Genomic DNA, 26,897 nt, shown 5'->3' with positions numbered 1-26,897 from the left:
TTATGTGAAGGTTTGATACTGTCATGATTAATACACTACTAACTAACATCAAATTCTATTGAAACTCACAGGACATGTGGTATATGTGTGCAGACTGAAAATATTTAATCGATCTCTTTGTTATTTTCCACATCCTTATATGTATATTCCTTTTCCGTTTCTTAACACACTGCAAGACTGAAGTGTTATTTTATTTGATAATTTCATGTATGTCAAGAATGTTTATATAAACGTACACTAGCAACGATTAAGCGATGTAAAGCCAAGTCAATTCAACGTAATAATACACATGGTATTTTCACTCCCTGGCCGGAAAAGAAATTGTTACGTTTTTCACAAAATATGAGTCATTCAAAATGGCGGCGCCCATGAAAGGAAGTAGGCGAATCCTCATCATGACCCTAAATCGCATTCTTCGGTAACTACTATTTTTGGGGTTTTGAAGAAATTGGAGGCAGACGCTTTTTTATATTGTGCCGTGTTGTCATTTTCATACTAGAGTTATATTGCTGTTACGCTCTTTGTGGTGAAACAATATTAGTAACGAGATGTCATCCAATGATGAAAATATCCCAAATATGTCAAAACAAACCTTGTAATAATTCTTTTGTTTGTGGTATTGTTGATAGAGTAGTGGGGTTGCCTTTTGATTTTTGGCATGTTTGCATTCATTTGGACTTATTTTGTCTCTTCTTCACTTCACGTAACGATATAAAGTTTATAAATCGTACGGATGAACATAAAAGCTGGGTATCCGATAGACTAACACGTAACAGGACTTGCTTTCTATGACGAGAACATTATCATGATTATGTAATAGACACCCTAAGCAATACCGAAAGTTTTGCTTCAAAGGAAAAAGCGGGATCAACACATCATTTTGATGTATTTTGAACTGATTTTATGTACATAGGATATGTATCATGATATATAGCCATGAGATCCTAATACTGATATAAAAGTTAAAACATGAAGATGTGATATATGAACATGATGAATGAATAGAAAACATCCTTACTCAATTAAAACACTGATAGGCATTAGGATGGTTTATGTCTCATTTGGTTGACTGAGAATGTTACTCATGCTGTCACCCTCGGTTTACAGAATGTCAAACCCCTGCAGGGTAGCTGAAGTCATGCTGCATACAACATTATCTCACTGATGCCATATTGTTTTCTGTGACATGACTATAACTTATGATTAGATGATTAGCATGAAGTGTTTGTGTCACGGGTGCCAACTTCTTGATGTATCTACTGTTCACAATAGTTATGTCCAAACTACCACAGTGTAGAAGCTGTTACATTACTGATCAGCCTGTGAATGACATTCTCTCAGCATGTTACTTCTCATAGGTTTTCTGTATGCCGTTTTTTAGCATTGTCGATTTTCAGTTATCAACACTGATGACAAAGATCCACCTCATTGAATTGTTTTAATATTCATATTATGAGATACTGAGAATCTCAGTTCAGTTTTGTGAATCACATGGTCTGACATCTTTGAAAAGTTTTATATATGACTTGTATTTATGATGACTTGTATTTATGATATGTATGAACTTGTTCTCGTGACTATTTGGCTGAAAACTGACAATGTTCAATTTTACCTAACTCACTCATTCAAATCTCTCATGTTAAATGCTCATTTACTGATTGTTTGCATTTCTTTTCAGATTGTGAGGAGACCTTCTGTTAGAGGTTGCTGCAACCTCAGGTTTTCCCTGGTTGGTTCAGCCAATGACATAGACTGACTCTGATAACCATGTCTGGGGAAATCTTCCAACCAATGGAAAGTCTTGAAGATACCGATGTGGCCAAGAGGAACCCCCTGCTGTGCTACCTGTGCAATGAACAATACGATGACCCCTGTATACTCTCTTGCTTCCACAGCTTCTGTATGCGCTGCTTGCGGGGTCGAGCAGCAGACGCGCAGATGCTGTGTCCTCTTTGTGGGTAAGTCACGCATAAATATATATGTGGTGAGCTTTTCAACAATCTTTCACAGAGTTTATTTTTGCCCTTTCTGAATTCATAATCATCACAATATTTAGAGAAAATATTGTTCCCTCATGTTAATTTGTAATTACATAGTTGAAGTTTAATTGAAATAGTATTGTTATGCTTAAAAGTTGCTTCAGATATCATTTGACCTTTTATTAATGAGTATGCTTTAGCTAATTTTTTCAGTAATAACAATACTACCATGATTATTGTAGACTACATTCATAGACGACGTGTGAAGATAAAGTCAATTCATCCTTTTTGTTTTATTTCTGCATTCATTCTCATTCGGTTTACATCTTGTTCTGAACACGTTGTGAATACATGTAGCATAGACTTAAAAACTTGCGTGTTGGTTCAAACAACTACTTTCAAGATGAAAAGTACGCAAAGGAACACAAAGGAACGATTGACTGCATCAGAATAGAATATACTGTTAACAACTGTTGCCAATCAAATAAACATTAAATACATGTATTATGTTGAGAAAAATAAAGTGTTTCCATACCATTTTGAATCACCTCTTCCTCCACACGTGTCCTTCCACATTCTACCCTGCATTCTACACTGCACGATACCCGCGTGCACATGCGACACTACATTCAAAGCAAAACTGAATTAGAGTTACCTCCCATGACCTGAGTGGGAATTTTCATAAAGTGCTCATAAAATACGTAATCATTTTGGCCTCAACAATTATATTTGATTAAAGTGAAAAACAAAGATATAACCATGGTAACCAAAATGTTCTATTACAGGGCAACTACACACTTAAAAGAAGGAAACTCATTACCTCCCCCAGATCCCCTGCTGAAGTTCATGGTCGAATCTTCCCTTGACGAGAAAGCATCATGTGCCAACTGTGATAAAGTTTGTATTATTCATAATTCACTCTGTACATTTTTACTTAAACTTTACAGCTAATTTTAATATCACGACATATTACCCCATGTATTTAAGAAAACTGTATTTCTTTTCTAAGATGCCAAATTTAATACTTTCTAAGGATAATTACGATTAATCTACGTCAGAAAACAAACAACGGTGTCGGTGACCTAAATTAAGAATCCTCGCACAGGGCTAACAGGTGCGCTGTTCTATTGATGTGTCTGCCCCCCTACGTTAAGACGAACGTTACCCTCCAAAAAACAAATGATAAACAGTTTGATGAATGTTTACGTTCGGATTAAAATCTTCTCTAAATCTTTTTATTACATCTGTGATTAACGTAAACCATATGGGGCAATATGAAAGTCAAGCGACATTCCACGATTGCATTGTGGGAATGTAAACATTGCGAACGTTATCGTGTCGCTGAAAACTTGTGAGTCGAATTGAGACATTTTAACCGTTGGAAAACATTAACATAATGAATCCACCAGTGATGTTATCTGCGTGAAGCAACTGCAAACCAAGAAACGGGATGCAACGGAGACATTTACTGTAGGAGGCTGTACGAGGCGATGACAACTGACGTGTCATGATTTCGCTTACATTGCGACGTAATACAAAATTGTTCGATTACGAGGGGGCAGACTAGAATGGCGCAGTGACGCCAATACATTGTGACGTAATGCAAAAAGTGCACATTATCGTCTGATAAAGTACTGTCATCTTAGAATTCTGTACCACCACACAACTGTTGTTGTGTTGACTTCAGGACTGTTGATCTTTCTGTACCACCAGCAATCTTAGAATTCTGTACCACCACACAACTGTTGTGTTGACTTCAGGACTGTAACCCCATGTATTTCTGTACCATCCACACAACTGTTGTGTTGACTGGACTGTAACCCCATGACTGTAACCCCATGTATTTCTGCAGGACTGTAACCCCATGTACCACCACACAACTGTTGTGTTGACTGCAGGACTGTAACCCCATGTATTTCTGTACCACCACACAACTGTTGTGTTGACTTCAGGACTGTAACCCCATGTATATCTGTACCACCACACAACTGTTGTGTTGACTTCAGGACTGTAACCCCATGTATTTCTGCAACACCTGCTGCCAGCCCCTGTGTACCAGCTGTAGAGATGAGACCCATCGTGCCAAGATGTTTGCTGCTCATGACATTGTTGTCTTATCGAAGAGAACAAAGGAAATACACAAACGTTGTTGTAAGTAACTTGAACATCTGCAGCTGTATGTGCCTCTATTTGCTTCTTAGATACTAGATTAACCTCCATTAAGTATGTTCAGTTGTTTTTGTTGATGTATTTTTCACAAATACACCCTGTTTGTATTAGACTGGGGGCGGAGGGGTAGCCTAGTGGTTAAACTAAGCGTTAGCTCATCACGCTGAAGGCCCGGGTTCGATTCCAAACATGGGTACAATGCGTTAAGCCCATTTCTGGTGTCCTCTGCTGTGATGTTGCTGGAATATTGTTAAAAGCGGCGTAAAACCATACTCATTCATTCATTCATTGTACTAGACTATGTTTGGGCCAGAAGCGGTCGAGTACCCAAAATGATTAAATGTTTTGCTTGTTATGCTGAAGACTTGGGTTGTAGAGCCATACTTACTGACTGTCTCACTGTATTTGTGCCAACATATTTACTGTGTGTTTGGGCCAAAACCATGCTGGTTGCCATGGAAATATTTCCTGTGATTTAACAATGGCTGTATGTGGGAGTGGGAGACACGTCAACACGTAGATAGCCTTGTGTCTCAGCTGAAGGTCTGTTGTTTCAGCCCTGCACAAGGAGCCGTACATCATGTTCTCCACGGAGAAGAAGATCATGCTGTGCATCAACTGCTTCAGAGACATGAGGATGTAAGGTTCCCTCCCTGTCACCATGGTGACCGCCATATCTGTCACATGTCCCATCAACTTTATCTGTTAACAGAGTGTCACATGCTACATCTGTTACTTATGCATCACACATATCACACAGACTATATGTTACCAATGTGTTACAAGCCACACAGACTATCTGTTACCAATGTGTTACAAGCCACACAGACTATATGTGTTACCAATGTGTTACAAGCCACACAGACTATATGTTACTACTTGAAAATCAAACATAAGTCCAAACTATTTTCAGGATTTATGCAGTTAATTAAATCATTGCTTGTTATTCCATTTGTTTTTCCCAGCGAGAGCAGGACCCACTGTGTGGACCTGGAAACTGCTTACAACCAGAGTTGTCGCAAGCTGGAGCAGAGTGTGCAGGTAACTAAACTATAGCGCAGCTATTAACTGACTGATATTGTAATCGTGGTCTCACAATGAACTCCAAGACATCAGACAACTAGTAAATACTGGCGCTGATGATATTCATCATGTGTTGTAAGATGGACTTCAAACATTTGGATTCAGGACCTGGTGGTTATTCCAGGGGCTCTTTTCACGAAGCAAACTTTACTAAGATTAACCTTAACTCCCATTCTTTAACATTGCACTTGGTTCGGATACAATGTTGTTAGGTGTCATGATATAGCTAGAATATTGCTGAATGTAGCATAACACACACTTACTTTGAGTGGAAGTGCGTAGATCGATGCTCATGCTGTTGATCACTGGATTGTCTGGTCCAGACCGATTATTTACAGACCACCGCCATGTAGCTGGAATATTGCTGAGTGCCGCGTTAAACAACAAAACAACCAACCAGCCAACTTTGAATAAGGAGAGGAATTTTTTACAAAGACCAACATTACTAGTCATGTGTTGATCTTGACTGAAGTTATATTCAAGCATGTTCACAGATAGTCTTCTTATATTACTTGTGTATATTAACATGATAAGTTGTATTAAGTAAGAAAGCACAAGATTCAGAGATTTGACTCCTTTACAGGCTGTACGAGATCTACAGAACTCAGTGAGAGATGGAATCTTACTGCTACGAGCACTGCTTGAGGAGATCAAACAGAATGCCAGGAAGGAGAGTGAAGCAGTTTCCTATATTTATTCCTCCATGCAGGAGAAGATCAAACTGACCATGGAGACCCTCCTGGAGGAGGCCAACAGGTGAGATAGTGTCTGTTGGTGCCCCTTACCACAAGATTTGCTTGTGATAATTTAACTGTGCTTGCTGTGAGTTTGCTATTTCTATGCTCTGCTGTAGATATGTACCGGTATGTCTGTTAACATGTTAGTTATTTTGCAGCCAGTACAAGGCCAAGGAGTCATCATTCAAGGCTCAGTTGACCGGCTTGACCACACTCTTGCCCACCATACATGTCCATCTCGTGACGTCAGCAGCATTCGCCAGCTCCGCCAATAAGTTCGAGTTTCTAGATATGTCCTATGTGAGTTGTGTTTATGATATAGATACGTACCCAATCCAGCAGGCTGAACACTTGCTGTGAGATAATACAGCTATCAAATAATATATGATAGATGGTGACTCTTACTGGCTGTAAAGTAATACTGATTTGACCATAACATTCATCCATGCATAGTGTACATGGATAGATGGTGACTCTCACTGGGTTTGCAGGCTGATTTACACCACCAATTGAAGCTATAGTCAAGTCAAATCCTCACTGCTTTAATGAATATGTTTTTTGGCTTGATGCATGTCTAACATCTGTTTCTGATTATCAGGAATTATGTTTTCCAGCCATATATGACACCCACATTTAGTAAAGCCCCTTTATAACTAGGTGTTTGCCCAGTGGCACTAGCTCTACCTCACTGTCTGGGTCGTCTGTTGTATAGGACATGATGGAGAGACTCAAGTCCATCGTTCACTGTCAGCATCCCCTCCACCCAACACAAGGCAGCCAGATCGACACAGACTTCAAGAACAAATTTGCCAAGTGAGTTTTCCATTCAAGTCTTCTATTTTCACTGATTACGGAGAACCCATGAAGATCTGGGTTAGAATTAGTCTTCAGTAACCCATGCTTGTTGTAAGAGGCGACTAAAGGGATCGGGTGGTCAGGTTCACTGACTTGGTTGACACATATCGTCGTGTCCCAATTGCGTAGAATGATGTTATGCAGCGCCGTTGAGCATCTATGATGGAAACTAGGCGCTATACAAGCCAATTATTATTATTATTATTATTAATGATGCTCATGATGTTGATCACTGAATTGTCTGGTCCAGACTTGATTATTTACAGACCGTCGCGATATAGCTGGAATATTGCTAAGTGCGGCGTTAAACAACAAACCAAACCAAGCTTACTGAGATGTTTCTGAAGGCTAGGTTGGCCATATGATCAAAGGTGCCACGATTCGCTGTGCAGAGTTGTGTCCCCTGGACAGGTCAGACACCTGTGATCATGGAATCTAATCACAGTTCCACCTAATTATAGTACTACACTTGTCAGTGCCATATCCAGATTCATAGGGTTTACTGAAGTGGTAAATGTCTGAGACATGCTGTGCTTTGGGCTTTCCCCACAGCAATTACTGTTCAAAGTGGTGTCAAGCTCTAGCAAAACACTGACTTGTTGCTACATTGCGTCTCAATATATATGTGAATTCCTCTGAACCATTCATGTCAGATCATATTTCCTGATATCAGTTATAGGCTAATTAAATTGGAATTTGTTTCCCATACTTTCCACCATTAAGATAATAACATTGTAAATCTTTCTGTTCCTTGAGTATAAGCTTATTGTCAGTGCCACTGATGTATGTACATCCACAGAGTACAGTTTTGTGTGTGTGTGTGAAGGAAAATGGTGGATACCTTACAAAGGTCAGATATGCATGAGTTGAACATGAGTGTTGCCATGGTTACAGGAGCCTGGAGCCCCTGTTGTATGATGGCCGGGGGAAAGTGCTGTCCTCCAGTCCTGCTCTACAACGATCCACCCCAGTGCCTTCCACGCCCAGCTTCAAGTAGGTAGCGAAGCAGGGCCTAGATTTTCGAAGCTCTCTTAGAGCTAAGATAGTCGTAAGTGCCGTTCATTAACATTAACTTACGACTATCTTAGCGTTAAGGGAGCCACCCCAGTGCCTTCCACGCCCAGCTTCAAGTAGGTAGCGAAGCAGGGCCTAGATTTTCGAAGCTCTCTTAGCGCTAAGATAGTCGTAAGTGCCATTCATTAACATTAACTTACGACTATCTTAGCGTTAAGAGAGCTTCGAAAATCTAGGCCCTGGACTGTAATATACTGAACAAACATAGTCAGATTTCATGAATACGGGGGATATTGTAAAGAAATTATATGCTCAGTCGTCACCACCAAAATAATCCTGATCACAACAGAATTAAGAGGTTTTTACATGAAACTAATCTGATATCATCAACGTCAATTTAAAACATATTTTATGTGTTATCTTCGTGGCTCATACATGTCATTTGCATAATCATCGTCTTCAAGAAAATCATTTTTGTTTTGAACTGTATTGGAGGGAATACACAAGTTCATTTTGCTTGACCATGCTGACTTTTGAAGCAGGGTGGAGGTGCCCAAGCCACCCAATCAGGCAGCAGCTGCTGGAAACACACCTATCAAGGCACCACAGAACAACGGCCGCCGGAACGGCATCGGCAAAGTCAAGTTTATAGATGCCAGGGGTGTCTTTGCCGAGCACTGTGTGGAGTTTGAAACTTCTCATAGGGTAGGTAAATACATAGTGCGAGTCCCATATGCTAACATAGATATACCCTTTGTCTATACACTGCAGTCTATCAGCTGCAGAGTATGATGAATATACCAACAGCATCCTGCTAATCACACATCTAGTTTGGACACAGTACCAAGACTATTTCCCTTGAACCATAATGATGTATTTAAGGATCTTTGTCAAGTAAGTGCTACTCACTCTACCTCCCCTCTGTGTTCAGGACGTGATACAAAAGCTGGAGAAACTCAAGTCTCAGGTGCAGGAGCTGCAGAGAGATCTGACCCTCAGACGGTGTCTGGCAGGGCGGTCAGCAGTGGAGGAATTGAAAAATGTCATTGACAGCGTGGAGAGTCAGCTAGAGAAACACTATGGTTACATAGAGGAGAAACAGCCAGCACTCGAGAAGGTACACTCCTGTCTTTAGTAGAAATATCATACACCCACTTTTGTAGAAGACATATGGTACACCCACATATATAGTAGAGATATCATACAAATTTAGTAGAGATATTATACACTCACATCTGTAGTGGAGATATCATGCATATTTAGTAGAGATATTGTACACTCACATCTGTAGTGGAGATATCATACATATTTAGTAGAGATATTGTACACTCACATCTGTAGTGGAGATATCATACATATTTAGTAGAGATATTGTACACTCACATCTGTAGTGGAGATATCATACATATTTAGTAGAGATATTGTACACTCACATCTGTAGTGGAGATATCATACATATTTAGTAGAGATATTATACACTCACATCTGTAGTGGAGATATCATACATATTTAGTAGAGATATTGTACACTCACATCTGTAGTGGAGATATCATACATATTTAGTAGAGATATTGTACACTCACATCTGTAGTAGAGATATGGTACTCCCCCATCTGTAACAGAGATAGTACTCCCCCAAATTATAGCAGGAAGAGGTACACTCATGTCTGTAGTAGAGACACATCCACATGGGTACCGATAACATCTGTCAAACATACCCTCAAATCCCCATGGTGCAAGGAGCACTTAACTGTAGGGTACTCATGTTAATGCTGTTGGTGGTGTGTGGTATTGGTGGTGGTGTGTGGTATATTGGTGGTGTGAGGTATTGGTGGTGGTGTGTGGTATATTGGTGGTGTGAGGTATTGGTGGTGGTGTGTGGTATTGGTGGTGGTGTGTGGTATTGGTGGTGGTGTGTGGTATTGGTGGTGTGAGGTATTGGTGGTGTGATGTATTGGTGGTGTGGTGTATTAGTGGTGGTGGTGTGTGGTATTGGTGGTGTGGTGTGTGGTGGTGGTGTGTGAGGTATTGGTGGTGGTGTGTGGTATTGGTGGTGGTGTGTGGTATTGGTGGTGGTGTGTGGTATTGGTGGTGGTGTGTGGTATTGGTGGTGGTGTGTGGTATTGGTGGTGGTGTGTGGTATTGGTGGTGGTGTGTGGTATGGTGGTGGTGTGGTGTGTGTGGTATGGTGGTGGTGGTGTGTGGTATTGGTGGTGTGTGTGGTATTGGTGGTGGTGTGTGGTATTGGTGGTGAAATTATGTGTATTGGTGGTATTGGTGGTGGTGTGAGTGTGTGGTGGTGGTGGTGGTGGTGGTGGTGGTGGTGTGTGTGGTGGTGGTGGTGGTGTGTGGTATTGGTGGTGGTGTGTGGTATTAGTGGTGGTGTGGTATTATTGTGGTGTGTAGTATTGGTGGTGGTGAGGTGTGGTGGTGGTGGTATGTGTGGTGGTGGTGGTGGTATTGGGTGGTGTGTGTTGGTGGTATTGTGTATTGGTGGTGGTGGTGTGTGGTATTGGTGGTGGTGTGTGGTAGTGGTGGTGGTGGTGTGGGTGGTGGTGTTGTGTGGTATTGGTGGTGTGTGTGGTATTGGTGGTGGTGTGTGGTATTGGTGGTGGTGTGTGTGGTATTATTGGTGGTGTGTGGTAGGTAGTGGTATATTGGTGGTGGTGTGTGGTATTGGTGGTGGTGTGTGGTATTGGTGGTGGTGTGTGGTATTGGTGGTGGTGTGTGGTATTGGTGGTGGTGTGTGGTATTGGTGGTGGTGTGTGGTATTGGTGGTGGTGTGTGGTATTGGTGGTGTTGTATGGTATTGGTGGTGGTAATTGGTTGTGGTATGTGGTGGTGGTGTGGTGTGTTGTGGTAGTGGTGGTATTGTGTAGTAGTGGTGGTGGTGGTGTGTGGTATTAGTGGTATGTGTAGTATATTGGTGGTGGTGTGTGGTATTGGTGGTGGTGTGTGGTATTGGTGGTATTGGTGTGTGGTATTGGTGGTGTTGTGTGGTATGTGGTATTGGTGGTGGTATTGTGGTAGTAGTTAGTGTGTGTGTAATTGGGTATTGGTGGTGTGGTGGTGGTAGTGGTGGTGGTGGTAGTAGTGAGTGTGTGGTATTAGTGGTGTGTGGTATTGGTAGTGGTGGTGTGTAGTATTGGTGGTGTGTGTGGTATTGGTGTGGTGGTGTGTGGTATTGGTGGTGGTGTGTGGTGTGTATTATTGGTGGTGGTATTGGTAGTATTGGTGGTGGTGGTGTGTGGTATTGGTGGTGGTGTGTAGTATATTGGTGGTGGTGTGTGGTATTAGTGGTAGTGTGTGTGGTATTGGTGGTGTTGTGTGGTATTGGTGGTAGTGTGTGTGAGTGGTATATGTGGTGGTGTGTGGTATTGGTGGTGGTGTGTGGTATGTGGTGGTGGTGTGTGTAGTAGTATTAGTGGTGTGTGGTATTGGTGGTGGTGTGTGGTATGGTGTATTGTGTGGTGTGTGTTGTGTGGTATTGGTGGTGGTGTGTAGTATTGGTGGTGGTGTGTGGTATATTAGTGGTGGTGTGTGGTATTGTAGTATTAATAGTAGTATTGGTGTTAGTAGTGGTAGTGGTATTGTAAATGGTGGTGGTGTGTGGTATTGGTGGTAGTGTGTAGTATTAGTATTAGTGGTGTTGTGTGTATTAGTAGTGGTATGTGGTATATATTGATGGTGTTGTGTGGTATTAATTGGTGGTGTGTGGTATTATTGGTGGTGGTGTGTGGTATTATAATAGTGGTGTTGTGTGGTGGTATTAGTGGTGGTGTGTGGTATTAGTGGTGTGTGTAGTATTAGTGGTAGTGTGTAGTATTGGTGGTGGTGGTGGTGTATTGGTATTAGTGGTGGTGTGTAGTAGTATTGTGGTATTGGTGGTGGTGTGTGGTATTAGTGGTGGTGTGTGGTATTGGTGGTAGTGGTATGTAGTATTGGTGGTATTATTATTGTAGTGGTGGTAGTGGTGGTGTGTGGTATATTGGTGGTGGTGGTGTGTGGTATTGGTGGTGAGTGTGTGGTGGTGTGTGGTATTAGTGGTGGTGGTGTAGTGGTGTGTGGTAGTATTGGTGTATAGTGGTGGTGGTGTGTGGTATTAGTGGTGTAGTATTGGTGGTGGTGGTGTGTAGTGTGTAGTATTAGTGTGTGTTGTAGTGGTAGTGGTGGTAGTGTGTATTAGTGGTGGTGGTATGTGGTAGTAGTGGTGGTGTGTGGTATTGGTGTAGTAGTGTGTGTGGTATTGGTGGTGGTGTGTGTATGGTATTAGTGTGGTAGTGTGTAGTATTGGTAGTGGTAGTGTGGTATTTGTGGTGTGTGTGGTATTGGTGGTATTAGTGGTGGTATTAGTGGTAGTGTGTGGTATTGGTGGTGGTGTGTGTATTGTGGTGGTGTGTGTGGTGGTGTGTGTGGTAGTGTGGTATGGTATTGGTGGTGGTGTGTGGTATTGGTGGTGGTGTGGTGGTGTGTGTGGTGTGTAGTGGTAGTGTGTGGTATAGTATTAGTAGTGGTGTGTGGTATGGTGGTGTGTGTGGTATTGGTGGTAGTGTGTGTATTATGTAGTGGTGGTGTGTAGTATATAGTGGTGGTGGTGTGTGTATGGTAGTGTGTGTGGTGTATTAGTAGTGGTAGTGTAGTGGTATTGGTGGTGGTGTGTAGTATTGGTGGTGTGTGTGGTATTGGTGGTGGTGTGTGTAGTGTGGTGGTGTGTGTGTGTGGTAGTGTGTGGTAGTGGTGTGTGGTGGTATTGGTGGTGGTGTGTGGTATTTGGTGGTGTGTGTAGTATATTGGTGGTGGTGGTGTTGTGTGTGGTATTGGTGGTGGTGTGTGGTATTGGTGGTGGTGTGTGGTATTGGTGGTGGTGTGTGGTATTGGTGGTGGTGTGTGGTATTGGTGATGTTGTGTGGTATTGGTGGTGTTGTGTGGTATTGGTGGTGGTGTGTGGTATTGGTGGTGTTGATAAGGTGTCATGAATGTGCCTTATGTTGGAAGTTTTCTGTTCCAGCACTGGGAAGAGAGTGTGCAACGAATCGCCAATGAACAAGAGCTGTATCAGGGTAAGTGAGGATTAGAGAAACATCAGGGTGACATTAACCTGAGGACAATATACTGTACCTTCAGACCACATGCCTTGCGTTATCCACTGACCTATCAACATGTCTTTGTGTCTGAAAGTGTCAGCATCTCAGGATATGCTAATTTTGTTAATCACCTCTTGGATGTTTAATTCTAACAAAACCTGATTGTAAAAGTGTTGATTTATTGTCTCGCTGCTGTGAGGGACCTGGAGAGTTAACATGTAGCACATCTTGCTATGTTTCTCTTGTTTGACTGCAGCTCAGTGCCAGGATGTTGTGAGACTGCAGCAGGAGACAAAACACCTGAAGGTCATCACCGCCCAGCTGACCTCCTTCGTCTCATCAATAGCCTCCGTCACAGAGAGCCTCGCACCCAAGTAGGTACCCCATAGCGTCCGTCTCAGAGAGACTCGCACCCAAGTAGGTACCCCATAGCCTCCGTCACAGAGAGACTCGCACCCAAGTAGGTACCCCATAGCCTCCGTCTCAGAGAGACTCGCACCCAAGTAGGTACCCCATAGCCTCCGTCACAGAGAGACTCGCACCCAAGTAGGTAACCCCATAGCCTCCGTCACAGAGAGACTCACACCCAAGTAGGTACCCCATAGCCTCCGTCTCAGAGAGATTCGCACCCAAGTAGGTACCCCATAGCCTCCGTCACAGAGAGACTCGCACCCAAGTAGGTAACCCCATAGCCTCCGTCACAGAGAGACTCGCACCCAAGTAGGTACCCCATAGCCTCCATCTCAGAGAGACTCGCACCCAAGTAGGTACCCCATAGCCTCCGTCACAGAGAGACTCCCACCCAAGTAGGTAACCCCTAGCCTCTGTCACCCTAGTAGGTGTCCCATAGCCTTTGGTAGAGATTGACACTCAAGTAGGTGTCCATAGCCTTTGTCTCAGAGATTGACGCTCAAGTAGTTACCCCCTAGCCTCCGTCACAGAGAGACTCAGCACCCAAGTAGGTACCCCATAGCCTCCGTCACAGAGAGACTCCCACCCAAGTAGGTAACCCCTAGCCTCTGTCACCCTAGTAGGTGTCCCATAGCCTTTGGTAGAGATTGACACTCAAGTAGGTGTCCATAGCCTTTGTCTCAGAGATTGACGCTCAAGTAGTTACCCCCTAGCCTCCGTCACAGAGAGACTCGCACCCAAGTAGGTAACCCCATAGCCTCCGTCACAGAGAGACTCGCACCCAAGTAGGTAACCCCTAGCCTCTGTCACCCTAGTAGGTGTCCCATAGCCTTTGGTAGAGATTGACACTCAAGTAGGTGTCCATAGCCTTTGTCTCAGAGATTGACGCTCAAGTGGTTACCCCCTAGCCTCCGCCACCCTAGTAGGTGTCCCATAACCTTTGTCAGAGATTCACGCTCAAGTAGGTGTCCCATAGCCTTTGTCAGAGATTGATGCTCAAGTAGGTGTCCCATAGCCTTTGTCAGAGATTGATGCTCAAGTAGGTGTCCCATAGCCTTTGTCAGAGATTGATGCTCAAGTAGCTGTCCCATAGCCTTTGTCAGAGATTGATGCTCAAGTAGGTGTCCCATAGCCTTTGTCAGAGATTGATGCTCAAGTAGGTGTCCCATAACCTTTGTCAGAGATTGTCTCTCAAGTAGGTGTCCCATAGCCTTTGTCTCAGAGATTGATGCTCAAGTAGGTGTCCCATAGCCTTTGTCAGAGATTGATGCTCAAGTAGGTGTCCCATAACCTTTGTCAGAGATTGTCTCTCAAGTAGATGTCCCATAGCCTTTGTCTCAGAGATTGACGCTCAAGTAGGTGTCCCATAGCCTTTGTCAGAGATTGACGCTCAAGTAGGTGTCCCATAGCCTTTGTCAGAGATTGACGCTCAAGTAGGTGTCCCATAGCCTTTGTCTGAGAGACCTGATGATAGACATTGACTTTGTTTCATTTGCCACTTCTGATCCTTGCTATGCTCACCTGTACCTAACCTATTTCTCTCGACCACACATCAAATACACATTGCTGTGCTATGTCCTTTCCAGCTTGTAAAGAGGACCAGTGTTTGCTCTGCTCTTATGCACAGCTAGATTTTGAAAGCTAAGAAGAGAAAATGAAGAATGCATCGATAACCTACTCTTGATCACAGCTGTATGTGCATCTTCCTAATATGTTTAGTGTGATTCCTGCTGAATACATTCACCTCAATAAAGCCTAAACACGCAGACATTTGCATGACGGTTTGCCTGTGTTTCTGGTGGTCACTGCCTGCATGAGTGACCCGTCACGTATGTTTCTGTCGCCAGGCTTGGTCAGTCTACGAATGATGCGGAGCATGACTGTCAGATGCATGCATTGCTGGACGAGATCAACGCCGTGCACCCAGACTCAAAACAGAGGTTAGATATCAGCACAATGTCTTGGCATACAGTAGCCTTGTTGGGACCATCATTTATTACAAGCAGATTCTACCAACAAATAGCAGGCCACATGGGAAACTATTAATGATTGTGTTCCTGCATCAGGTTAAAAGATAGTTGTGGATCAGACTAGGTGGGTCAGAGGGTTTAGATGCACCAAAAAAACAATTACCCTCCCCTAATGCTTGCCATATTTAGAATGACTCGCCCCATGTCCGTGTACATTGTTTTGGGGCAAATTCTTGAAAAGGAAAAATGCAAGAGCACTACTCACAGCAATGATTGATGACCATGTATTACTTTCTTCCAGTCTAAGTAAACTTAGTATTATTCGTAACACTGGTATATACTAAGTCTAACAAACACTAGTAGAAGGTCGCATCAGCTAACCCTTTTCATTTACCAATCAGAACACAGTTTACCAAATCGCGAAAGTGAATATTCGCACATACCGTTTGAACTTTTATCTCGAAAACATTTGTACTTGAACGATTCCGAATGCTATTTTCTGCACGATCGCTTCTGAGTGATACACATGGAGGGCGCTGTTATTCACAAAAGTGTGTAAACAGTTGCTGAAAATAGTAATTTTTTCCTTATCCTGACTCATGCTATTTTGCTTGTCTTCTTCTTCTTGCGAACACAGTGGAACACTTGTATCTCCCAATTGAAGCTCCCTTCAATGTAAAATCACCAATTAGTACTCACCAAGAGTTATCTCTATCCCACTCCTTTGCGCGGGAACGAGGGCGCCACTTCCCGCCACATGCCTCACTCTCTCCTTCTTCGCCCAGTGAGCAGGATGTGAGAGCGCCTGTGTCTCCCTACACACTATATCCTTTGTTTATTCTTAGTTATTTACCTCTCATAGACTTCTATAGAGGTGTAGCTAGTATCCTTCAACATAATGCATTGATATTTATTCGTGTTTCTGCTGTTTTATTCACGGGACTCCGTGTTTGTTCAGTAGTTTGCGTTGATGAAAATCTGCACTATTTGTAAATTACGTTTTTCTGCTGCTGACCCGCATTTAATATGCCCTAGTTGTACTACGCCATGCTCTACTGTTTCACGTTGCAATTATTGTATTAATTTATCCAATTCTGCCTTTGATAAATATTTATTCTGCGTCTTGAGACGCGCAGCACGTAAACGGATTTTAGCCATGGCTAATACACCAGAGCCCTTACCCTGTCAACTGTTGTCGGACGACCCCCTCCCGTCTGGTGTTTCGCTAGAGTTACCCTCGGAGGAGAGGCGTGGGACGCAGTCCGCTACCTCCAAGAAGCGACCTGCATCCCCGGACATCCCGTCGTCGCAGCCAAAGACTAGGAGGGCTTCCACGTCGTCACAACGCAGACTCCGCACCCCCAGGGCTACATCCACGTCGCAGGGGAAATCATCGAAGTCCAGCAGTTCTTTCTCAGCCGAGATTGTTCCCGTTGCAGAGTTGGGCCTGTTTGATGATGATGATCCGATCATCATTCCAGATGTAAGGTGGAAGAAGCGGCCAGTGTCGGTAACTATAACATCAGCGCAGATTAGGACGCAGGCTGAGGCACCTACACTGATGTCAGAGAATCGTCCTGAGGGTCCCGTCGCTACCATCGTAGAGAAGGCAGCAACTACTTCAGCGCAGACCGTCCCAGACGACCTGATGAACCACATAATGAAGATGATGGAAGATCGCTACGGTCTTCGGAGGCCTTTAGAGCCAGGGGCGACCCAGCCCACCCCCATACCTCCGTGTAGGGCGACCCAGCCCGTTTGCATGTCTCCGCGTAGGGCGACCCAGCCAGCTGGACGCCTCAGCGAAGGGCTTAGGCGACCCAGCCGCCTAAGCAGATCCGCACGGAAGGCTTCACGGAGGATGACTATATCACCCTACCGGACCTTGATGAGAGAGAACGTTCGCGAAGCAAGATCCTCTCATCCCATGATTCCGACTCAGACTCTCAACCTTCACGAAGGTTAAGTGGCTCCAAGTCATCCTCATCTAGAAGATCTTTAAGAGAGTCACCGAGAGCTTCGCGAAGCTACCAGCGTTCGCCAAGGAAGTCTCCGCGAAGGTCACCTTATAGACGCCACTCGTCACCACATCATTCCACTCGCCGATCTCCTTATCGATCGCCTCATCGATCACCTTGTTGATCCACGTACAGATCATCAAGGACTCTACCTCAGTTACTACCGGAGGAGCATCAACACATTATCTGTGACCCGATGTCTGAAGATGAAGATGGTATCGTATTTTCCGACGCAGAAATAAGATATTGGATGGTGAATAGTCTGGAACTTTCCTCCCCGTCTAAGAACGAGAACTCAGCCCACACATATCTTATGAAGGAAGACGATGCTGACACAATCACCTTACCCCCGATTGACCCGATAGCAGCGGTGCTAGCTAATCTGGATACAGCCTTTAATAAAGCCACAAAATCACAGACACCACATGTGCCGCATTTCAACGCTAACAAGTTTGCAGGTCACAACATGGACCCTTTTTACAAGGCACAAGATATCGATGATAACTATAAGATGATCAGTGATGCCAGGTCCAAGACTTACAGAAGAGATGACCACAAGCTAGCCCAGATGGAAACCATATCAAGGAGGATGTTTTTTGGTCTGAACAGATCAAGAACAGTCAACGAATCTCTCCTCACGAAGTTCAGAGACTCTACATCTGAGGATGATAGAATGATTTACTCGGCCTTCCTCATGCAGAAGAAGGACCAGCAGTTCCTTACGGATCACTTAACAGCACTATCCGCAGCTACAACTATGGCTCGTCGTCAAGGTCTCCTCGCCTCCTGTAATTGGGGTGATCACTTCACCGCACCACTCTACACAGCCCCGTGGTCTTCACCGTCCATCTTCGATGGTAACATAGACAAAGTCTCTAAAGAAGTCTCTAAAGACTCAAGAGAGGTACTCATGATAAAGTCTATGGATACGCTAGCAAGCGTCATAAGACAAACTTTGCAGAGGTACTCAGGCAAATCGAAGTTCTCTGGTCTACAGAAAGCACGGGACAGGAAGATGGCTAATGTAAGAGGAGCAAAAGAGTCTTTTCGCCGCCCATACGGCAATTACAGAGGAGCATCGGGAAGAGGCAGGTCATCCAGAGGCTCCCGCAATTACAAACGATGAAGGACAGGTTCGGAACGACTGGAGTCTTCCACCCCATGCCGTTCCAGTACAACCATCACAAGTGGGTGGACGCCTTCAACTGCACTGGGAAAACTGGGGATTCCTAGAGGATCCATATGTCTCCAACATCCTACAGCACGGATATCGCATACAACTACAGGCCACGCCTCCGCTGACAGTCATCCCTCCGAGGTTCGACTTCCAGGCTCTACAACTACCAAAGTTAAGAGAAGCGGTATCAACGCTCCTAACCAAGCAGGCCATAGAAGTACTGGACCAAGTAAACATCGAACCAGGCCTCTACTCCCAAGTTTTCCTAGTGCCCAAGAAAAATTCCAAAGAAAAGTTTCGTCTCATCTACAATATGAGCACGTTCAACAGAGACTATCTACGCAAACCGCCAGCGTTTCGCATGATACACTTTCCACAACTACGGCACTTAATTCGTCCCAGAGACTACATGGCCAGCATAGATCTGCAAGACGCATATCTACACATCCCAATACATCCTGACTCCAGGAAATACCTTCGGTTTACACTAGACGGGCTGCATTACCAATGGACAAACAAGGCTCAACCAGGTCCCCGAACCTATTGACTCTATGTTTTCAATTGTTCGATCTAATCGACAATCTCAACATACATGTCAGAGCATGTCATATTCCAGGAGCAAAGAATGTAATAGCAGACGCTCTCTCTCGGCCACACCTACCATCGCCGACAGAATGGATGCTCCATACAGAGATATTCGCACAAATTATCAAGAAAATAGGAGCTCCACTAATAGACCTATTTGCCACTCGTTTCAACAATCAGCTGACAACATTCGTATCACCAGTCCCAGACCCACAACATGGGCAACGGACGCACTAAGCATATCGTGGGAAGGACTCAACGCGTATGTGTTCCCGCCACCAGCGTTAATCCCACAGGTGTTACAGAAAATCAAGCAAACTCGGGGCCTCCAAATGATTTTGGTCGCGCCCTACTGGCCAGCGAGAACGTGGTTTCCAACTCTTATTCAAGAAATCGGCCAACCAATACTACAACTTCCAAAGCGCTCGAATCGACTAATACATCCTCACACCAAACAAGCACACGGAAAGCCAGAAGCATTCCAACTTCACGTATGGACTGTATTAAGGCGTGTCTAAACAAGAGAAGTTATTCAGCCAGAGGGGCGAAAGCAGTCACGCTTGCATTACGCAACTCCACTCGCAACTTGTACGATGACAAGTGGCACAGTTTTGAAAATTATGCTGCAAAGAAAGGATTTACAGCTAGAAATGCTACACATCCACAAGTGGCTGATTACTTATGTTACCTACGTCAGACTAAACGTCTAAAAGGCTCAACATTATCAACATATCTCGCAGCTTTAAGCTCTGTCATAACTATGAGAACGGGTGTCAAGCTGACGAAAACCCCAGAGTTACTCGCCTTTACTACGTGCATTCCGATTGGAGGATCAGAAACAGAGGTTTCGGGCTCCAGCATGGGATCTAAATGTAGTGCTCCAACACCTCACAAGTGAGGCATATGAACCACTGGAATCAACATCATTCGAATTTCTGACACAGAAAACTTTGTTCCTGTTATCCGTAGCAACAGCAGCCAGGATGTCAGAGATTCACGCACTAGATTACGAGAGAACACGCTTTGATGACAATCATAACATCGTGCATTTGGGACTACGCTGGGATTTCATCGCCAAGAACCAGTTGCCAGGTCAACCAGACAGATTATTCCACGTCCCAGCTCTCTCATCAATTCTTGGACCTCATTATACACTGGATCTATCATTATGCCCAGTCAGAGCACTGAAAATATACCTACGACGATCCAATCCGAGGCGACACAAACTCAAACGATTATTCATCCCTCTATCGACAGCTACACAGACTGAAGTCTCACGTACAACTATCTCGATATGGATAGGTATTCACCATTTCGGTCCCATGGTCCTCGCACAGCAGCTGACAGTCCCTCGGAGAAGATAAGTCAATCTTACGAGATTTTTACTGCTCATTTCACAACAGTACTATATAGCTAATAACTCTATGAAGTTTATGCTATAATATATTTTAGCTTAAGTTCAATCACAATCTTAAGCTCAGTACTATGTTTATTATATCATAATAATATCATTAGCTAACAACTCTATGAAGTTTATGCTATTATATTATCAAGCTTAAGTCTAGCTTAGTCTTAAGCATAGTATTCATGTTGTAAATACTTTATTTATGTTTATCATAATATCTATATATTGTAGTAACCCATATATGGCAGCTGATAAGTTTAACAGCAGGAATTTATCAATTCAGTGCCTTTATGAAGTTCCCATAAGGGTTATTACAGTTATTACAGTTATCAAATCACTAATTATCTAAATCCAAAGTATTCTGTATTCCCACCTCCGTATCCGTAAGTTCTTCTACAAAATAGCATGAGTCAGGATAAGGAAAAATATGCAATTTTCTGAATAAAATTGATATTTTATACTTATCCTGACTCATGAGGTAACTTCCTCCCATCCTCCCACATAACACTTTGGATTTCCCTGAAAATTCAAGTGTTGGGCTCGCTATATAAGGAGAGAGTGAGGCATGTGGCGGGAAGTGGCGCCCTCGTTCCCGAGCAAAGGAGTGGGATAGAGATAACTCTTGGTGAGTACTAATTAGTGATTTTACATTGAAGGGAGCTTCAATTGGGAGATACAAGTGTTCCACTGTGTTCGCAAGAAGAAGAAGACAAGCAAAATAGCATGAGTCAGGATAAGTATAAAATATCAATTTTATTCAGAAAATTACATTTTTGTCTTTAATTCCAGGATGTCATTTTGCGGAAATATAATCTAATAGTAAGCATGTCCTCAGAAACCGTAAGTGAACCCACTGACAATTTCATCTTGCATCGCCAATTTGTAAGTCCCGCCGGCCCCTAAATAGTAGCCGTTGTCTGATTGGTTAATTCCGTTCAGCTGGCTCGCGTTTGATTGGACGGTCATAGGTTGCTCAAAGGTTAGCTGACAAGACCTTCTACTAGTGTTTGTTAAACTCAGTATATACCAGTGTAACGAATAATACTGAGCCTAAGTTTATTTAGACTGTACTTTGTACCAACATATTTCACATTTTGTAACAGGGTTGATGCCATCCAGACAGCTGAAGACATCCGGCAGGTAAACACGGCCAATCGGAAGAACCCTCTGGATGATGAGCTGATCAAAACCAAAGGACTGCTCCGGGCTCCGTCCCTGCGCAGAGACAGTTCTGCCAAGAAGGACTGCCCTGCGACGCCAACTGTTCCAGTGAAAGATGCAGGGGACAAGATGCCGCCCTTTGCACCAGGAAAAGACGCAACGGATGATGACAAGGAAAACATTTGTCTTGAGAAAGAGGCAGCCAGTTGAGATAACTCCAAGACCCTAGTCCAGAAATGGGGCTTGGTAATAATACTCCACACAGACTTCCAATGTTACCGGGAGACGTTTGTGACACTTTTGTATCTGAAGGTTAAGTTCCTTGTGGTGCAAGGTATTGTTGATAAACTTAAGTAAGGAAGATCATTTTTAATTGCTCTTTTTGATATGATATTTTGCCAATTTTCCATCACTACTGAAGTCTTTCATGAGATATTACATTAACTTCATTCCTGTTAGGTGTCATAATTCAGTGGTGGTGAAGTGTTGAAATCAATCCATCAATTCATTGTCTCATACAGATATACCATCCTTGTTGTGGTCTCATGGAGTGATACCATCCTTGGTTTGGTCTCATTAAGATACCGTTCTTGGTGTGGTCTTAATTAGATACCACCCTTGGTTTGGTCTCATTAAGATACCATCCTTGGTTTGGTCTCATTAAGATACCATCCTTGGTTTGGTCTCATTAAGATACCATCCTTGGTTTGGTCTCATTAAGATACCATTCTTGGTTTGGTCTCATTAAGATACCATCCTTGGTTTGGTCTCATTAAAATACCATCCTTGGTTTGGTCTCATTAAGATACCATCCTTGGTTTGGTCTCATTAAGATACCATCCTTGGTTTGGTCTCATTAAGATACCGTTCTTGGTGTGGTCTTAATTAGATACCACCCTTGATGTGGTCTCATGGAGATACATTCCTGGTGTGGTCTCATGGAGATACAATCATGGTTCTGCTAACATGAAGGGAACATCGTTTAGGTGGATATTCAGATTCACATGCTGTAGTTGTTAATATCAGCATACAACTCTATTATCAACTGGTTGATAGGGAATTTTATAGAACCTTTGATTGCTCTAATGAAGAGATGTTTGGGTTGTAAGGGAAAAGCATCACAGCATAGTAAAAGTGTGGGTGTGAATTTGGTTTTATACCTCTTTAGCAGTATTCATGTCATTAGGTGGAATAAGAGCACTGACAACATAAACATACCATCCTTGGTGTGGTAACATATATAATGTACTGGAGGTGTGTAGCATATAGGTAGTCTCTGTAGCTGGCCATCTGAACTGGGCAGTGGTCAGTTTAAGGTGCCAGATCACACCCAAGGAGGTCAAGGTATCATTCAACTTGTTCCACTTTGTGGTTCCTAAATCAAGCTCACATGCCATGATAAACTGCAGTTTCCAACCATAGCCAGTAGTCTGTTGCTCGGGTCAAGTAAACATATGTTTAGTCTGGTATGTTCTGCTAATAACAGTTATATAGTGACAAAGTCTAAATGAAAATTGATGCCAGGAGGCATGTTGGGGCTTGTAGATGCAGACGCTTGTGGCATCACTCACACCCCACCCACTCATTCAACATCACATCGTGTCTCACAACATGGTTCCAGCATATCTGTGATTCTTCACCAGAGACTACTGACTGTCACTGGTGTTAATTAATGAGACAATCTACCTAGATTTTGTGAAATAATTATGTACATTACACCAAGTAATGATCATTGACTTGATTAGATGTTTGAAATTAAAACAATTTAGTATTTAACATACACATTAACATGTATTTATGTTATTGGGAATCACCAGTGTCTCAGGTACTTCTCATCTTTACAGACGAGTCTCTTTCAATAACCTAGTACTGCACTTGTTAATGTGAGTCGCAGTGGAGTTGTTCACAAAGTCTATGCAAGCTGTCAGAATGCTGGGTCTTGTGAAACTGTTGGATGACACACCCACAGATTGATCTTCCATGCACATGTTACATGTTCCTACAATTAGTGCCTCACTTTGAAATATGTGAACATTTTGATGTCATGAATTAATGGCAATATTAATATCTTTTGTAGCTGTTCCATATATTTTTTTTCTTTTCTTGAATATTGGTGATGGTGGACATAGTAGAGGGGGGTAACCTTCACCCTGACCTGGGAAGATAACCGTCACCCTGACCTGGGAAGATAACCTTCACCCTGACCTGGGAAGATAACCGTCACCCTCACCTGGGAAGATAACCTTCACCCTGACCTGGGAAGATAACCTTCACCCTGACCTGGGGAGATAACCTTCACCCTGACCTGGGGAGATAACCGTCACCCTGACCTGGGAAGATAACCTTCACCCTGACCTGGGTAGATAACCTTCACCCTGACCTGGGAAGATAACCTTCACCCTGACCTGGGAAGATAACCTTCACCCTGACCTGGGAAGATAACCTTCACCCTGACCTGGGAAGATAACCTTCACCCTGACCTGGGAGATAACCTTCACCCTGACCTGGGAAGATAACCTTCACCCTGACCTGGGAAGATAACCTTCACCCTGACCTGGGAAGATAACCTTCACCCTGACCTAGGGAGATAACCTTCACCCTGACCTAGGGAGATAACCTTCACCCTGACCTGGGAAGATAACCTTCACCCTGACCTGGGAAGATAACCTTCACCCTGACCTGGGAGATAACCTTCACCCTGACCTGGGGAGATAACCTTCACCCTGACCTGGGGAGATAACCTTCACCCTGACCTGACCTTCACCCTGACCTGGGAGATAACCTTCACCCTGACCTGGGGAGATAACCTTCACCCTGACCTGGGAGATAACCTTCACCCTGACCTGGGGAGATAACCTTCACCCTGACCTGGGAAGATAACCTTCACCCTGACCTGGGAAGATGACCTTCACCCTGACCTGGGAAGATAACCTTCACCCTGACCTGGGAAGATAACCTTCACCCTGACCTGGGAGAGATAACCTTCACACCCTGACCTGGGAAGATAACCTTCACCCTGACCTAGGGAGATAACCTTCACCCTGACCTGGGAGATAACCTTCACCCTGACCTGGAAGATAACGTTCACCCTGACCTGGGAAGATAACCTTCACCCTGACCTGGGAAGATAACCTTCCCCCAGACCTGGGAAGATAACCTTCACCCTGACCTGGGAAGATAACGTTCACCCTGACCTGGGGCGATAACCTTCACCCTCCCCTTGGGAGATAACCTTCACCCTGACCTGGGAAGATAACCTTCACCCTGACCTGGGGCGATAACCTTCACCCTGACCTGGGGAGATAACCTTCACCCGGACCTGGGGCGATAACCTTCACCCTGACCTAGGGAGATAACCTTCACCCTGACCTGGGGAGATAACCTTCACCCTGACCTGGGGCAATAACCTTCACCCTGACCTGGGGCAATAACCTTCACCCTGACCTAAGGAGATAACCTTCCCCCAGACCTGGGAAGATAACCTTCACCCTCACCTGGGGAGATAACCTTCACCCTGACCTAGGGAGATAACCTTCACCCTGACCTGGGAAGATAACCTTCACCCTCACTTGGGGAGATAACCTTCACCCTGACCTGGGGAGATAACCTTCACCCTGACCTGGGGAGATAACCTTCACCCTGACCTGGGAAGATAACCTTCACCCTGACCTGGGGAGATAACCTTCACCCTGACCTGGGAGAGATAACCTTCACCCTGACCTGGGGAGATAACCTTCACCCTGACCTGGGAAGATAACCTTCACCCTGACCTAGGGAGATAACCTTCACCCTGACCTAGGGAGATAACCTTCACCCTGACCTGGGGAGATAACCTTCACCCTGACCTGGGGCAATAACCTTCACCCTGACCTAGGGAGATAACCTTCACCCTGACCTGGGGAGATAACCTTCACCCTGACCTAGGGAGATAACCTTCACCCTGACCTAGGGAGATAACCTTCACCCTGACCTGGGGAGATAACCTTCACCCTGACCTGGGGAGATAACCTTCACCCTGACCTGGGGAGATAACCTTCACCCTGACCTAGGGAGATAACCTTCACCCTGACCTGGGGAGATAACCTTCACCCTGACCAAGGGAGATAACCTTCCCCCAGACCTGTGGAGAATCACCTTCACCCACCTTTACCTTCAAAAACCCTCACTCAGTGTACTTGTGGAGATATTGGGGACTATATACTTATTTTTTAGATCTCTGATGTTTGTTCTATAATTCTTGGTTCAGTTTCTTTGTTCAGCTTCTTTCACCAGCTGTAAGATCTGGTGTTACCATTGTGGTTCCTCCACTGGAGACGTGTGTTGACATACTCAGCACAAGATGACATGATTGTTATAACAGCCAAATGCAATAACTGGAGTGCTCAATTTAAACTATATATTTATAATGTTTTGTAGAGGATTGTAGATATAGATATATTTATCTGGAAAACAATCAGGGAAACTAAAATAACAGAGACTACCCAGCTTGTGTGTTTGTTGACTTTGTTTGTATAACACACAAACTTCCTGAAGTAGCTCAGAAATATTGTGTCAATGAAAATTCATTTTGTCCAGTGTTAGACAGTTTTGGCAGTCTGATTATTTGGTATATCCAGTAACAGAGAAGATGTTTTACTTAAGTTGGGACACCACAAGTTTTCATCACTGAAATATGACAGTTTACGGAAACTTTCTCACGTCCATGTATCTCATCTGTTGTTGAAGAAAGCTGGGTGTTTGCACACATCTTGCCAAAGGACAATCTCAAACTCATGTGATACTGAGTCAAAGCAGGATAGGATTTGTGGTACAGCTTGGCTCGCCCATCATTCGATGATATTATTGATTGATATTATGCTTCAGTTACCATGGTTACTGCATCTCCATGTGGTTTACTCCACAAATCAGTCTTCCACAATTTGAAGATCTTCACTCAGTGTATAAAATAAGGCTCGTCTGACCGCCCAAGACGGGCTAGATTTCTGCCGGACGGTCTAATTTTACAGCTAGCCAGCCCAATGGACGGGTGAAAAAAAATATTCAGAAAACGTGTCCACTGGCACTGTCTATTTAGTATTTAAGAAGGACTGGTTAAATCTCTTCTGGGCCGGTAAGTTTTTGAAGTTACCAGCCCCGATGTCCGGCTGGGTTTTTGGCTTATTTCATACACTGCTTCACTATTGCAATGCATTCAGGTTTTGAGTATTTATGCACTTTTGTTTTACTGCACCTGTTTTTTAATTATATGT

The 26,897-nt window shown here is 43.8% G+C and overlaps 1 protein-coding gene and 1 long non-coding RNA gene across 7 annotated transcripts; one reads left to right on the top strand and one right to left on the bottom strand.

The window, feature by feature from the left end:
• The first annotated feature begins 345 nt into the window (after positions 1-345).
• LOC124279697 (RING finger protein 207-like) lies at positions 346-24,067 on the top strand. Of its 4 annotated transcripts, none has more exons than XM_046715533.1 (16): positions 346-418; positions 1,679-1,958; positions 2,765-2,876; positions 3,986-4,130; positions 4,706-4,787; positions 5,114-5,189; positions 5,815-5,987; positions 6,127-6,268; positions 6,681-6,781; positions 7,718-7,816; positions 8,380-8,542; positions 8,769-8,954; positions 12,846-12,897; positions 13,178-13,295; positions 15,180-15,272; positions 21,591-24,067. In XM_046715533.1, exons 2-16 carry the CDS (start codon positions 1,768-1,770, stop codon positions 21,856-21,858), a joined length of 2,001 nt encoding a protein of 666 aa, XP_046571489.1. In that variant the 5' UTR covers positions 346-418; positions 1,679-1,767; the 3' UTR covers positions 21,859-24,067. The 4 variants fall into 4 exon arrangements, with proteins under 4 accessions (XP_046571489.1, XP_046571488.1, XP_046571491.1 ...); XM_046715532.1 differs by having other exon boundaries at positions 8,377-8,542; positions 21,591-22,407; XM_046715535.1 differs by lacking the exon at positions 15,180-15,272 and having other exon boundaries at positions 8,377-8,542.
• A 752-nt stretch (positions 24,068-24,819) lies between these two features.
• LOC124279701 lies at positions 24,820-25,825 on the bottom strand. Of its 3 annotated transcripts, XR_006899454.1 has the most exons (4): positions 25,783-25,825; positions 25,143-25,255; positions 24,981-25,042; positions 24,820-24,855 (listed from the first exon to the last, which is right to left on the bottom strand). It is a non-coding gene; the product is annotated as an uncharacterized LOC124279701 (long non-coding RNA). The 3 variants fall into 3 exon arrangements; XR_006899455.1 differs by lacking the exon at positions 24,981-25,042 and having other exon boundaries at positions 24,825-24,892; XR_006899453.1 differs by lacking the exon at positions 24,820-24,855 and having other exon boundaries at positions 24,971-25,042.
• Positions 25,826-26,897: the final 1,072 nt, after the last annotated feature.

Source organism: Haliotis rubra, unplaced genomic scaffold (assembly GCF_003918875.1).
Source record: "Haliotis rubra isolate DU_JTF1 unplaced genomic scaffold, ASM391887v1 Scf255, whole genome shotgun sequence".
Lineage (NCBI taxonomy): Eukaryota > Metazoa > Mollusca > Gastropoda > Lepetellida > Haliotidae > Haliotis > Haliotis rubra.
Note: the sequence above shows the minus strand (reverse complement) of the source record. Positions and strands in the feature narration are given on the sequence as shown.

Excerpts from the sequence above, each read along its gene's own strand:
- LOC124279697 (XM_046715532.1), top strand. The coding sequence starts at position 1,768 with ATGTCTGGGGAAATCTTCCAACCAATGGAAAGTCTTGAAGATACCGAT. Across the intron at positions 4,131-4,705 it reads GGAAATACACAAACGTTGTT|CCCTGCACAAGGAGCCGTAC; the intron begins GTAAGTAACTTG and ends CTGTTGTTTCAG. Across the intron at positions 12,898-13,177 it reads TGAACAAGAGCTGTATCAGG|CTCAGTGCCAGGATGTTGTG; the intron begins GTAAGTGAGGAT and ends GTTTGACTGCAG.